Raw genomic sequence first — 16127 nt, forward strand, 5'->3', positions numbered from 1 at the left:
AATGTGCAGATGATCTGGTAATGAGGTGTGAGAGGTTGGCATGGGTGAGTTTAATGAGGGGTAGAGTAGGATGAAGAAGTACTGGGAGAGGTGATTAGACAGGACTTGACACAACTTTAGCTTATCAAGGATATGATCTTAGATAAGAGGATATGGAGATCATGAGTCAGAGTAGAAGGGTAAAAGGTAGTTGAGGGTTGTCTCACTACCCCTGCGGGGAGGCTTGGTGGGTAGATAATATTAACATTTTTTGCGTAGTTTCTTGTTCTTCAATTACTGCTAGTACCTGTTGTTTCTTGCGTTTCGTTTATCACATTATTCAGCTCTATACCATATGCTACGCTTTCTCTATTATTTGCTATGCCTTGTTCTACCTATATATTGTCTTTTTCAAACTACCCTGTTATGTGTTGCTTGAGCCGAGTGTGTTTTAGAAACAACCTCTACAGCTCCACGAGGTGGGGGGTGAACTTTTGCGTATACTCTACCCTCCCTAGACCCCACTTGTGGGAATACACTGGGTATGTTGTAGTTTGGTGCATAGTATGATACTTATTATATGTCTTTGACTTTAATTAGGAAGCACTATTGTGTAATTCAAGCCATTGCTCTTACCGTGGGCATTTAGAAGTCTAGTTCTTTAAGATTGCTAAAATAAAAAAGTTCTAATTCTACACTTAAATATAACAGAGTTGGTATTTAATCTCTATTTCACGATGTTGAATAATTACTTCATTTTTTTTTCTTCAACTTTATTGAACTTCCGCAGTCTGCTTATTTGTGCACTTTCCTGTCTTAGGTTTGCTTCCCGTATGCTGGCTTGGATTCTAAGCCGAGCCATGGGAGCATCTGTTTCATTCCGCGTTGGAGGATGGAAATGCTTGAGAGATATCGGGGTGAAGTTCAACAAGGTTGGTCCCCCCCTACCCCCCCCTCTCGGTTGAGCTTGATGTGGGTTTATCTATTTTATGCTGTGTGGTTTCAGGGTTTTGTCCGATGGTCCATCTTATTACTTTTCTTTTTTTTCTTTTTATTGTATATTATCTTCTGGTTAACTACATGTGAAATTCATGCGTAACAATTACTACCATATCAATGCTATATTGTGAACCTTTTATAGGTGCACTTTGAAGTTGTATTGAATTAGTTAGCAGATCATCTGCCAGCTTTACAGTGTTTTTTTTTTTGAGAATGGTAAAGTTGTATTCATCAGCAATGAGGGTATGCTGGCAACCAAACAAAAAAATTCCAAGGCGAAGTAGTCATGATTACAAATAGCCTAGGAAATCTACTAACTGATTTACATCATCTATACCCTCTTCTTTACACCAAAAATATAGAGTATTAATGCAGTTTTCTTTAACTTTCTGCATTGGGTTAGTAATATTCTTAAAGCACCTATTGTTTCTTTCCTTCCAAATTGACCACCATATGCAAGATGGAACTAGATTCCACCATTTTTTCTGTGTTTTACTTCCCCCTCTTCTCATCCAACAGTTTAATAGGTCAGCAGTATGCTCAGGCACCACCCAAGGATCTTGAATAATGCTTTGAAACAGATACCATATCTGGGCAGTCACTCTACAGTGAAGGAACAAATGATTGTTTGTTTCCTCCTTCTCATGGCAAAAGAAGCACCTAGAAACAATCTGAAATCCTCTTTTTTTCAGTCTCTCCTGAGTCAGACATGCTCTTCTGCACACTAACCATGTGAAACACTTTATCTTGGTTGGGGTGTTGGATTTCCAGATTTGTTTCCAAGGTCCAGCAATCTCCCCCGGCTGTGTTGCCAGGTCTCTTTTGTACATTCTTCCAACAGAGAATTCCCCATCCCTATCATGTTTCCATCTGATTGCATCAGGATTAGTGTTGAGTCCCGGAAAATCTTCCAACCTCTGCAGTAAATTGGCTACTCTATCCACCTCCCAGTCATTTAAGAGCCTCCTAAGGGTTATATTCCACCCTTGTTGAGACCACATCTCAGCAATAGATGCTCCAGGGTTGTCACAAAAAGAGTACAAATCTGCAAAGTCCTCCATGAGGGAGTTCTGTCCTATCCACTTGTCTTTCCAAAAAAGGATCCTAGTCCCCTCACCCACCTTGTAGCATATGTTCCTCGTTAGTTTTGGCCACAAATTTCTGATAGACCTCCAAACTGAGACCCCATAGGTGCTGGTCACAGTGTTGGATGTCCATGAATCAGTTTGTCCATACTTGCTAACAATAGCATCCTTCCACAGAGCTTGCCCCTCTTTACCAAACCTCCATAGCCATTTTGACAGTAAACACCTATTTTGCAGACCTAGATTCTTAATGCCAAGACCTCCTGATTTCTTGCTTAGTTGGGCAGTTTGCCATTTGACCAAGTGAATGCCCTTTCCTTCCTTGTTGCCCAGCCAAAGAAAATCTCTCCTTAGTTTATCCAATCTGTCTTCCACCTTAGCAGGTAGGGGGAAGAGAGACATAACGTAAGTAGGGAGAGCATCTAAGACAGAATTGATCATTGTTATTCTTCCTCCCAGAGATAGGTATTGTGTCTTCCAGGTGGCTAATTTTTTCTCAGTCTTCTCCACAATTCCATCCCATATTTCTAATTCTTTGTGGTTGTTACCCAATGGCATCCCTAGATATGTAGTTGGGAGATTTTCCATCTTACAACTCAAAATATTTGCTAAACACTGGATGTTAGCTACGTCCTTGACTTGAAACATGCTGCTTTTTCTCCAGTTCACAGAAAGCCCTGACACTGCCTCAAAGATTACTAATATTATTCTGATGAAACACACCTGCTCAGCCTTGGCCTCACAGAAGATCACAGTATCATCTGCATACAGTAATTGGCAAATTTGTAGATCTTCCCCAGCTTGGTTACCCACTTTGAACCCTTTTAACCATTTCTTCTGAGTGGCCACCCTTATCATACTATTGAGTCCTTCCATAGCTAGAATAAAGAGGAAAGGAGAGAGAGGATCACCCTGCCTCAACCCCCTTTCTGAGGGAAAAAAACCAGCAGGTTCTCCATTAATCAATATAGAGAACCTGACAGTTTTAATGCAAAATCCTATCCACTTCAGCCATTTCTCTCCAAACCCCATTTGTCTCAGGATGTTAATAAGGAAATCCCAGTTCATATGATCATAGGCTTTCTCAATATCAAGCTTACACATGATTCCTGGGGTTTCACCTTTAATCCTTGAATCTACACATTCACTAGCTATTAGAGCTGCATCTAGGATCTGTCTGCCCTGTATGAAGGCCATTTGATGTTTGTTGACTAGCTTGCTGATTACTTTTTTCACTCTTTCTGCCAGAAGCTTGGCAAAAATTTTATAGACTCCACCAATAAGACTTATTGGTCTAAAGTCTCTAAGTTCAGTTGCCCCTGGCTTCTTTGGAATAAGGGCCACATAGGTGGCATTGAGGCTCCTCTCAAACTCTTGTCTTTCGTGAAAGTGGTTTACTGCATTCATAAAATCAAACTTAAGCACCTCCCAAAAACTCTGAAAAAAACACATGGGGAAGCCATCAGGGCCAGGTGCCTTGTCACTAGCACATGACTTGATGCACTTCAAAACTTCAGCCTCCTCAAAGTGAGTTTGCAACCAATCTCTTTCTTCCTCAGTAATAGTTTCCAAGCCTTGCAACTTAAATTCCGGTCTCCACTGTTCAGTCTCTGTGTACAACTTTTGATAAAAGTTGATGATTTCTCCTTTAATATCTTCTGGATCTGAGATAGAGTTTCCTTCCACCACCAAAGTGTCAATAGAATTAAATCTTTTGTGAGCTGTTGCAACCCTATGGAAAATTTTTGTGTTTTTATCACCTTTTTTAAGCCATTGTATTCGAGATCTTTGTCTCCACGCTATTTCTTCTTGTTTGGCAACCTCCTCAAATTCCATGGCTAGATGAACCTTTTGGAGTAGTTCATCCTCTGAGAGTAATCTCAGCTCCTGCGTCTTTTCCATCTCTGCTAACTGTTGGAGGATTTCCTCCTTTTTACGTTTCCAATCATTTCTATGTGTCATTCTCCATTCTTTCAATTTTTGCTTCAACATCTTTAGTTTAACAGCTAAGATGTAAGAACCTGTGCCATTTATATTGAAAGACAACCACCATTCCTTAATCTTATCAGCAAAACCGTCCACCCTCAGCCACCATTGCTCAAATTTGAAATAGGACTTATTCAAATTCAGTTCCCCACAATCAAGCATGATGGGGTTATGATCAGAACCTATTCTGGGCAGCAAGTTCTGTTTGATCCGAGTGAAAGATTCATCCCATTGAGATGAATATAAAAACCTATCAATTCTGGAAGCTGAGCTATGGCCATCTCCTCTTCTCCAAGTGAAGGATCCCCCCAAAAGCGGGGGGTCCACGAATTCCATCGCATTTATCTATTCCGTGAACTCCTGCATGTCCCCTGTTATTCTGTGTCCTTCTGATCTTTCATTTGGGTACCTTGTGACATTAAAGTCACCACAAGATATCCACGGGCCACTGCATACCTCCTTGATGATGCTCAACTCTTGCCACAACTCTCTTCTAGACACAGTATCACAGGAAGCATACACTGCACTAAGGAACCAAGTAAGAACTTGGTTGATGCCATCAAATTTTATTGTTAGACTCTGGTTGGTAGTTGACACGACTTCCCCTCTCCAATATCTCTTGTCCCACATTACAACTATCCCCCCACTTCTACCCGTTGCATTCAGATGACACTCCCCCATCCACCTGTTCTGCCACAACTGCCTAAAAACATGAGTTTCCTTTTCTGTCAGTTTCGTCTCTACTAACACATATATATCTGCCCCCCATTGTTGTATTATTCTCCTCACTAACCTCCTCTTATATTCACAATTTACCCCCCTCACATTCCAGCTGAAAATTTTCAGCTTCATTGATAACTGGCTGATGTTGTCCTCTCTCTACTCCTTGGCTCACCTTCTTTAAATTTAACATGGAATTCCAGGTTCTTAATCTCTTTTGGAGTGAGTTTCTTACCACTGGTGGATGCAATAGATGCTGCCTTTTGTGTTAATTCACCCCTTTTTTGATCAATTCTTAAAAAAAGATCAAAGGCCACCTTATCGCAGCCTTCAAAGGCAGCCCCAAACAATTGGCTGAGCTTTAGGACATTTGACTGGACCCAAAGAGAAGCTTTATCTTCAATTTCTTGCTCCGAGAGGGAATCATTGATTTGGAGAGGCAGTGGTTCTTCGAAGTTCGTCAATTGCCCAACTCCTTCATCACCTCGAGGTCCCGCTTCCCTATCAGAATAATTAAGACTTTCCCCTCCCCCATATTCCTCAATAATAGCCACAGGTCTGTTCTCCCCCTCCATTGAACCATCCCCTCTCTCTTTAGCACATTCTAGGGGTCCAGGAGAGAGGCTTTCCAGCATGCCAAGTTCTTCCTCAGAGAGACATGGTCTCGGTGAAGGCGTAGCCTCTTGCCCGAGAATATCATCGATGAAAGGCTCTGCTTCAGGAGTTTTTGAAGTGTGGAGACATTGGACTTCCTTCATTCCTGACTCTTTATTATTTTTTAAATGGCCCAAAAGGCCTAACAGGCCCAACTGCTCTTTAATTAAATCAGGCCCCATCTTTTGAATTAGGGCAACCACGTGCCCTTCAGTCAAAACCGCGTGGTCCTCTTTTCTTTTTGAAATAAAAGTCTCCTGCAAGCCTTTGTCCGCATTGTACTTTCCATTATCCAATGGGTAATTGGTCTGAGAGGTCCCCATCAAGCTTGATTCACCTCGAAGGGGTTGTTTCCTTGCTTCTCGGTGTTCGAGGACTTTATCACTGCTGGGCCTGAACCTCGCCGGAGCTTCACACCATACTGGCAAGGTGAACGTGAACTCGCCGTCGTCGACCTCAACTGTTGTCGGTATCTCTTCCATAGGTCCTCTGACTCTAATCCGAGCCCATCTCAAGTGGTTTCGAAGTTGGGTTTCCTCTTCTGTCTCCAGCCACCCGCCACACTGGTCTCCTATGTCTTTCATTACTTCATCCGACCATAGTTGAAGAGGGAGCCCTAAGATGCGAATCCAAAACCAATCAAATTTCTTTTGCATCGGAATGGCCCCTGTCGTAGGGGACCACCATTCTAACTCCATGCAGTGATTATTTCTTCTCATCCATCTTCCTGCTAGGACATTTTCAGCATCTCATCTTGATTGAAATTCGAACAGAAACTGGATCCCATTCAAATCGAAAATTTGGATGTTGAAAATGCCCTGCCAATTCTGATGAACCCATTTTCGAAGGTCATTGCGAGTTGGGATCTCGTCACAGCCAGGAAAGCATCCCACCAGACTTCTTCTCAGCGGATCTGTATCATCCTCGTTGTTGTTCTTCTCCAAAGACTGTAATGAATAGTTTGCCGACCATCTATTCCTAAGGATTGCATCCTTGTAACTCCCCTTTCCTTTGTCCCCTTTTGTACTTGTTCCCCCTGTATTACCATTCAATTTCTGTACCTGTTTGGTATCATTAATGAAAGGCTCAATTTTTTGCAATACATTGGTCCACCCTTCATTAAATGCGTTCTCCGGAAGAATAATCACAGATCTCTCCTTTCCATTAACTGTAATAACAGACAGAAACCTCCCAAACGTATTGAACTTTAGATTGCAATAAATATGTGTAGTCCTATCTCTGCATTTCCAAGCTTTAAAGGATTTTCCTTTGATATCTGAAGCCTCCTGAAATCTTTCACACAGCCAAAAAAGAGCAGCTCTGCTAAGCTTCATCCTGCGCATATATAATCTTGCATCCTCCACCCATTCAAACCAGGTTCCTGAAGGGAGATGTGACTTTGTCAAATCATAAGACTTTCCCCCAAGTCGGAAATAGATCCTATCAGCCATCTAAAAGAAAGAAGATGTGTGTCGTTTTAAAAAGGGAAAAGAAAGGATTAGGTCTCCGGTGAAGGAAGTTCACCGGAGGTGGTGTAGCTCAGGGCCAGAAGGGTCCCTAAGCTTTTACCTAGGGAAACGTGCCTGGGAGCAATTTTAAAATTCAAAAGACCGACATATATGGCCAGCTTTACAGTGTTTAAAGATGTGGTACAATCCGACACAGTTGCTTTAGAAGACAGTTATACAAATGTGATCTGATTAAGAGAATACTAGTAGGCATCCATGAGATATGTTCAATCTTACACCAAGGATTCCTTCTTTGTTTCACGAGCTACATAAAATATAATTTTTCATTCTTGAAGTGTATGTAAGGGAATGTAGAGGAACCAGAAGACTTAGATGGTAAAGCAAAAAGAGCAGTGACAACTTGGATCCAATTTGGTCAGATGTCTGGGGGGCCAATTTCTGAGTATATTGCCCATATCTTGGGGTGATATCACATCTCATCTGGTTCCGTAATGTGAAATGGATTGAAAAGGAGTCTCTGTTAGGAGAGATTCTGCAAAAAATGTCGGCAAGCATTTTTCTTTTAGAAAATTTGGCGTTCTGAAATTTCAAAGATTTGTTTTGTCATCTTAGATTGATGTCTTCGAGTTCCAGCATAGAAATTTTCCTGCATGTGGATCACTTTTTTTGTTTCTCTTCTTTTGTATCTTGTCAAAAGGAAGCTGCCACTGTAATTACACCAAGCACAGGAGTGCACAATGACTTGGGAGGTCCCTCATTTAGGGAATTTGCTGAAGGGTGTGAATAAGATGCTGTCAGTTTATCTTAGATTCAAGTTCCACTTTTGACTACTGACTTATAAGGCAACGATTAAATGCAAGATTTTCTCTTTGTGTTCATCAGTTGTATTTATATTTGATCTCATATCACTTTGAAAAATAATTTACAGGGTGCAGTTGAAAGTGTATCCATTGGCGAAATTAGACTCAGTATTCGGCAATCCTTGGTCAAGCTTGGGGTTGGTTTTATATCCAGGGATCCGAAACTACAGGTGTTAATATGTGATTTAGAAGTAGTAATGAGGGCTTCCAGTAAAATCTCAAAAAAGGCAAAATCTCGTAAATCTCGCAAGTCAGGTAGAGGGAAGTGGATGGTTGTGGCGAATATGGCCAGATTTTTTTCGGTTTCAGTGACTGAGTTGGTTGTGAAGGTAACCATTGTTCTCATTAAACTTGGTCTTATGGGTGGTCATTATTGGTTGAATTTCCTCGCATTCACTTTACTCATGTATCCAGAAAGACTGTTAGCTATTGTTGGCAGCTCTTCCCTTTAGTACATTTTATGACTGTTTGGATGCTAAAGATTTTGCTTACAAGTGTATCTTTAAATCATCTTTGATTCGTGGAGATAATTTTTATTTGCATGCAAGTTCATGTGATGAATCATGGAGAATTGTATTGCTTTTGCTTGTGGTTGGCGGCTGTCTAAGTTCCTTTAAGTTTTAACTCATACATGTCAGAATTGCAGTGATGTTGTAAGATTTCCGTCAAAGTGTGCATTGACTTGTGGTAACATATGCATATCCATGTTAATTGATAACGACAAAAGAGGCCAAACTAGTGATCTACTGCACACTAATGCTAATAATGTAATCTAGAACTTACAGACAAGATCTAAATAGCTGTAAGATTCAGATTTTTAGATTTTAGTGTGTTCTTGTTTATTATTCCTCTCTCTCTTAAAGAATTTCATATGGATAAAAATGCAAGGAGACATTTTACACTTTCCTTAATAGTGTTTTGACTTTTGGGCATTGAACATTATGAGGGATCAATAACTGGATATTTTGGGAGATTCTTCTGACTGGTGATGCAGGCGAAAATGGTATTTACATGCTTATTGCGTTAGGTGCTTGAAAATCATTTCACATTGACTGAATGAATGCTTTTTCAAGTTAGGTGTCATGAATTTGATGGAGGAATTAGTGTCCTGCTTACTTGATGTCTTTGTGTAGTATCTCACTGTAATGATAGCTAGATGAAGTTGTTCTTTAGTGGACATTATGTTACATTGCTAATTGCTTTCTGGTGCGTTTGTTTAATTTATTTAGTCATCTCTCATGGTTTTCGCATACATGCTGATTATTTGTATGAACTGTTTAGACACCAAAAGCTACTGTTGAGGTCAAAGAGTTGACACTTGATTTATCTAAAGATGGTGGATCCAAGCCAGAATTGTTTGTCAAGTTGCTGCTTGCTCCTATCTTTGTTCACTTTGGTGAATCACGAGTCAGTTATGATCAGTCATCAATGCATGGTGGATCTTTTCCCTCCAATGATAGAATATTAACCATGACTGAAAGGATTTCTGCTCCTTTCAGTTGTGAAGAATTTTCTCTCATGTGTGAGTTCGGCCATGATAGGTATACCCTCTTTCAACTGTTCCATTTGTTTCAGTTATTTTATGTAATTGAATCAACTTCTTTGGTAATTGACAATTCATGGGACCTCTCTAGTTTTTTAATTCGACTTCTCCTGAAGTCTATATATATGGTGTTTCTGTTGGTATGTATTTGCTGGCCGAATTTCATCCCTTGATTCGAGCTTTTGAAACGGATGTACATATTCCACACCCAAACATTAGCAGCATGAATCTCATTAGTAGTTGATGTTCTAAAACATCTGCATTGTTACACTGTCAAATGATCAGATGGAACACCTCTACATCTACATGTTCTTTTTTCACCATAACTCAACTTTAAATTCTTAATAATATATGCACCTCTGAACATTCATCTGTCAGTTTGGTTATGCGCTTTTACAGAATCTGTTCCTACTCATGTATCTAATTTTGTAATGGAAGTAGTATTAATTTTGTTTTCATTACCTTGATCAAGATTACTGAAGTAAATATAGTACAAAAAGAAAGAAGAAGCTTTTGTGCAAAGACCAGTATTGAGCTATATGTGTGTGTGTGTGTAATATATTCCCTCAAATCATCAGCAGTCATTTAACACAAAATATCAGCCTCTTAAACTTTAGCCTTTAGGAATTCCTAAATAACCATTTTTTGTAGTCAGCTTTTGTAATTTGCATCTTCTTGATGCTCTTCTTATGAAACACCTTACTTCATAAAAATAGAGAGGAATGCCTAAACAATCACTCTATCCCATATACTGCTAGTAAAAGTGTGGTTATGAGCTTATGACAATGCTTGCATATTTATTAGTATATTATTTTTTAATTTTTTTTTGGACACTGGTAACATTAGTATATTATTATTATTATTATTATTGTTATTATTATTATTATTATTATTATTCTCTTTTTCACATGCACTAATCTATAGCTAATAATATATAAACAAGTATGATCCCCCTTTATAAAGTTTCCACAGCTCCCAAAAATTTAAAGGGAAATTCTATTAAGCATTTTAATATGACTAAAATTTCGTAAGAGGGGAAATGGTTTTTGTTAGAACATGAATTGGTTTATACAATCCTATTAGAATAAGAATAGGTTTATACAATCCTATTAGAATAGGAATGGGTTTATACAATCCTATTTAGAATAGGAATAGGAATAGAAATAGAATGGTTTCAGTACAAGTGGAAAAGGAGACATCTGTATATAATGGTTTGAGTACAACCCATGTACTGTTTTGTGATATAATACAAAGTTACCTATTTCAAAAAAAGAGAAAGAAATAGAAATAGAAATAGGAATAGTAAATAGTATCCTACTTGGTGAAGGATTGTATTGTAGTATCTATAAATAGGGTCTCAATGTAATAAGGTAGACACAACAACAATTCAAGAATATTCTTTTCCTATGTTTCTCACAGTTTTCATTTATAGCTGCCTTAATGTATGCAAGATGAGTCTTAATTCTCATTATAATGTGAATGAATGACAAAAACATCTCAAAATCTTTTCCACCCTCATGTGAAATACATCATCTTTGGTCAATCTTAAGAAAGAATTTCGCCAAATTCCTTATTTGTAAAAAGAGCTGTAGTTGTACTCACAACGTACATTGGAGTACAAAGTACTGAGTTTCCAGCTTGTTGACCGTATTCAACTACATTGAGATAAAGAATGAAAGACTATCTGAAGCTTAATAGATAGTGTGAGTTAGGAAATAATTTTTCATTGATCATGTCAAAGCTTAGTCTCTACAGGGAAATAATGAGAGAACCTTAAAAGTTTCTTGACTTAAGCGATCCTGAAAGTTCTTTGGGAAAAAACTAACAACATACCCAGTAAATCCCACAAGTGAGGCCTGGGGATTCTTTTGGTTCCGCTGTTAGAGGCAAATTTTCATTGATGATCAGTAGATATTTATAGCTACAAAGATGGATCTGATAGATTTATTTAGGAAAAGGAGACTCTAAAATCCCATTCTTAGCCACTAAAATTTAGTCTTCTCAATCAAGAAATTACTTGCTGGGAAATAAATAAAAACTCCTTAAATTCTAGGAGTTGGATAATGATAAATTTATCATGTTAGTTAAGAAGCATGACATGACGATGTCAATATTTGGGCTAGAGCCGCTGACGCATGAACAACAGTTTCAATTGAACATTGCACATGAATGTGACTTAGTCATCCAGCTTGGTTCTTTTGGTGCAAGTCCTCCTGTGTCAATGGAATGTGCATTTTTTTTTATCTTTGCTGGATGAAGAGCAGGTGATGGTTATAACAACCACATTTTTTTTGAAGCTTTGTTGGACAATTTTAAATCCATTGAACATATACCTCAATTTTTACTCTTTAGATGAGCCGGAAAGTTTTATCTGATAGGGCCTGTTTTTGTACTATGCTTGTGCTTTGTACATCTGATATGTGCCTGTTGCAGATCTATTCTCCTGTAAACTAGAATTGTAGCTTGCTTACTTCTCCCAGTAATGGTACAAAGAACGAGCTCTTTGCAATTGTAGATGCTTAAATGAAAGAAGCTTTGGTATACGGATTGTATACTGGGTTTCCCCAATTGTTAATAACATTAATTACCTTATCAAAATAATGAAAGAAGCATATTTGAGATTTTATCTGAGCTTAACTGTGCGTTGTTACTACTCTGCTGTGTTCTATTCCTTTTCGTTTTAGGGAAGCAGGAGTGGTTGTTAGGAATGTGGAGATTGGCACTGGTGATGTCTCCATTAATTTGAATGAGGTGCTGTTACTTAAAAGGAAAGGTGAAGATGCCTTTTCTTCTACAGATGTAGCTTTGAAGGAAGTCAATGAATCTGGTACTGCTGAAAAGCCAGTGAAACCCCCAGCTAATTCGGCTATTATGAAATATGCATCAATGTTCCCTGAAAAGGTCAGTTATTTCTCTATCCTCACTCTCTGCAGCAAGATTGACAATACTTTTTTGTTTATAGCTAACATATAAAAAATAAGGATATTTTGTCCTTTGTAGCTTTGTGCTTGTCAAAGTCACATTTGACTTGTCTATTATTAAGTGTTTAGTTTTTATAGTGTATAGGTTTGAAAAAATTGCGGTTTAAGCTTTTCTCTAGAATGATTAAGGAGAAAGAAGTTGGAAGTACAATGATATGAATGGAAGGAGGGTCTTAGATTATAGAAATGGTTCCCCCTTTTCAGGAATAATACAGTTCATAATGAAGTAGGGAGGAAATGGCCTTTGTAGCCGGCTCTAATATGTAATGCATAAATCGTTATTTCCTTTTAATAAATTTAAGTTTCTCAAACCATCTTCATTCCATGTCTTTGAGTTATATAATAGATAATTTAAATTAGTTCCTTGAGCTTATTACTTGCTTTGGAGGAAATAGGAATGAACTTCAATGTCAAATGATTTCCAAAAAAGAGAGTTGTTAGAATAGGAATAGGATTGTATATAGTGTCCTTCGTGGAAAAGAATAGTAATGTAGTGTCTATAAATAGAATTTGGTCTATAAAAGGATTGTAGTCTAATAGCCTTGTATGTTGATTGCGCCGGTCACTCTATGGTCTGAAACAGCCTACTCGAGCCTGGTTTGGGAAGTTCAACACAATAATTCAGGAGTTCGGCATTGCTCGTAGTGAAGTTGATCACTCTGTGTTTTTCCGACATTTTGCTCCAAATATGTGTATTTTTTGGTGGTTTATGTTGGCGTTACCATTATCACTGCTAGTGATCAAGATTGTAGTACTAAATTAAAACATATCTTTCAACATTGCCAGACTAAAGACCTCCACAGATGAAATATTTTTTAGGTATTGAGGTTGCTTAGTTCAGATAAGGTATTGTTATTTCATAACAAAAGTATGCCTTAAACATTCTTGAGGAGACAAGAATGATGGGTATTGACACTCCTATGGATCCTGGAAAATATAGGATGACTGGTTGGTAAGTTGAATCATCTGTACTAGACCTGTCATTTCTTTTCCTCTGGCTGTGAGTATTGTAAGTCAGTTTATGAAGGACTATTTTTTGAGGATCGAGGCCATGAGAAGATTGTTGGATATATAGACGCTAATTGGGTAGGATCACCTATTAATAGATATTCTAGATCTGGATATTGTGTTTTAGTAGGAGGTAATTTAGTGTCTTAGAAGAGTAAGCAACAAAGTGTGGTTGAACGATCTAGTGTAGAAGCAGAATATCGAGCAATGACTATAACAACGTGGAGCTAGTTGGATTAAACACTTGCCCAGAGAACTAAAATTTGATATTGACATGATGTTTAAAGATGCGGAACCAAGACATAGAAAAAAATCTCTCTCTTGTCAATCAATGAGAGTTACAATTGTTTCCTGGAATGTTAGGGGGCTCAACATGGATAGTAAGCTCTGAATAACTAGCTCAACAATAAGCTCAATTGTTTCAATGTTACCTTGTATAAAAAAGCTCAATTGTTCCATTACTTGCTCCTCCATTTCCTGGGATGGGAAGTATAGATAGAAAGGCTTAGAAAAGGAGGCGTGGGATTAGAACTGATGGAAGATTGAATGACACAGATCCATGGTGATTTTGTCTTTGCAAAGCCATAGCTTATTGGTTCTAGTTGTTTCGTTTGACGTTTGACACAAATCAAAGTTTCTATTTTTATAATAACTAGGGACGTCAAATGGTGGGTTGCATGAAATTTTGACGGATCAAAATAGGTTACATCAATGGACGTGTCATGACCCACCCATCCAGAATTCGTTTGGGTCCAAAGGGCTCTGATCAGATGGGTTGAATTGCGGGCCATAATCCAACCCACCCAAGTTAAAATCAATAACATGCCATGGTTTACATTGCAGTATCCATAACATAGCCCACTGCCTGTTCTTTTTTGAAATTAATTCGGTTTGCTGTTTCCAGCGTCAATTTCTTTCTTTCTTCTTCTTCTTTTTGTTGTCGGACTTATTTCTTGTTTGGTGCCTGTCTTTGTCAACAACAGTTTATCAAATTGATCATATGATGACTTGTTTTGGTTCAACCTACCTTTTTGCTTATAACAATACACTACTTTCCTGCTTCCATTTTTTTACAAGTTGTTCCTCTCTACTTTAACTATCAACTAAGATATCAACCTTATTAAAAAAGTTAAGCTATTAAAAGTTTTGGGTTCAAATTCTATCCACTTATTGTATAAATGTTCAAATATTTATAAATGAATGGATTTCTTTTTTGTTCTCAAAAAATTCTATCCACTTATAAATATTTGCCCATCTAGTAGTTGATATGTGTGTGTGTATAATTAGTTATTGTACTGGAAGCAAGTAGTCTCACCATTTTGGTGAACAAAACAAACATAATAAAATTGATAACAATAATAATAATTTAAGATTGATAAACAGAATAGATAAATTTGAATTCTTCTTCTTCTTCTTCTTCTTCAAAAAAAGGAAAAAGGTCTGAAAAATACTCCAACTTTGGCCAAAATTGTTGTTACGATACCAAATTTTATGGAGGACCTTTTACCCCTGCACTATTTAATATAGTGTATTTTAAAGGTATATATGTGCCCACGTGGACACATTACTATTTATAATGATGCAATATTTATGATGTCCACATGGACACATATATACCTTTAAAGTACACTATTAGATAGTGCAGGGGGGTAAAAGGTCCTTTCCAAAGTTCGGTATTGTAACAACAATTTCGGTCAAAGTTCGAATAGATTTTCGACCTATTTTCCCAAAAAATAATAATGCATAAATTTGTTAATTACCTAGTGTCCAAGTGCTAGAGAGTGGTAAACAAACAAGAAAAAGAAGGTTTACAGTATCAGCTCTATCACGCCAGGCAAACCAACTCCATGTTTCTCGTTAATGAAACTCAGGGTTGTGCTACACAATGTATGCTACTTCATGTGTTGCGTAGCTGACCAGTTCAGCAGCCCAAGTTGACCCGTTTAAAAGGTGGGTCAGCTTGAGTTACAACCCAATTTTACCCGGCAAGAAAATGTTATCGACCCATCGTTAAATTTTGGGAGGTTACACATCTATGGATCAAATTTGTCACCTCTATTTATAACTTATTCCTTTAAGTTGTTCTCTAGTTTTGTTTGCGCTTAGGGGTCGTTTGGTAGCTGGATAAGGCCAAAGCTAATACATGGATAACTTGGTTATTCATGTATTAATTTTATACAATGTTTGGTTGACAGATTTTCAAATGTTGTATAAAAGTTAATCATGTATTATTTTTATATGGTGTTTGGTTGTGTTGTTTGTAATCCTACATAATTAATACTTGTATAACTTATGAGGGAATGTATGTATAATTTATGTGGGATAGAAGGTGGAATAAGCTCGGTGGGTATTAGTTATACATGTATTAAAATGACAAATTACACATTCACCCCTATTAATTTACTCTTAAATATATATTAATTTACAGCAAATCAAATAATCAATAGATATTAAAATAAGCATTACCATTTTTTTTTCTTTTGAGTTTTTTGTCTTGATAATTGCTTAAATTCTTGTTAATTGTTTTCTTTTTAGTTAAAAATACAAGTTTTAATTTTTTGCTTAAAAATACAAGTTTTAGTTTTTTCTTAGTTATCTATTGTTTAGTTTAATTTAAATTACGTACTACTTAATTACTTAATCATATTGAGTACAAATTACTTAATTACTTTTAGTTATTTGTTATTTACTTTGTTATTTTTAGCTATTGGTATTTATTTAATTTTAATGTGTTATTTATAAGATTGGTTATTTTAATGGTTATAATAATTATTAGCTCACTAATAACTTTTGAAATTAAGAAATAAAAATTTACTCACTAATATATTGTGATCTCTACATAA

The 16127-nt window shown here is 37.2% G+C and overlaps 1 protein-coding gene across 2 annotated transcripts in view; it reads left to right on the forward strand.

The window, feature by feature from the left end:
• LOC125814209 (protein SABRE) overlaps window positions 1–16127 on the forward strand; it is a 56716-nt gene that overhangs the window by 9474 nt on the left and 31115 nt on the right. The window contains exons 2-5 of one of the 2 annotated variants that reach the window (XM_049493667.1): window positions 800–911; window positions 7821–8081; window positions 9034–9293; window positions 11980–12196. In XM_049493667.1, coding sequence (XP_049349624.1) covers window positions 800–911; window positions 7821–8081; window positions 9034–9293; window positions 11980–12196 — 850 coding nt within the window. Of the gene's footprint in view, window positions 1–799; window positions 912–7820; window positions 8082–9033; window positions 9294–11979; window positions 12197–16127 lie in introns of those variants that run through there. The other variant, XM_049493668.1, reaches the window with a different exon arrangement.

Source organism: Solanum verrucosum, unplaced genomic scaffold (assembly GCF_900185275.1).
Source record: "Solanum verrucosum unplaced genomic scaffold, falcon-dt-bn FXZP01000230.1, whole genome shotgun sequence".
Lineage (NCBI taxonomy): Eukaryota > Viridiplantae > Streptophyta > Magnoliopsida > Solanales > Solanaceae > Solanum > Solanum verrucosum.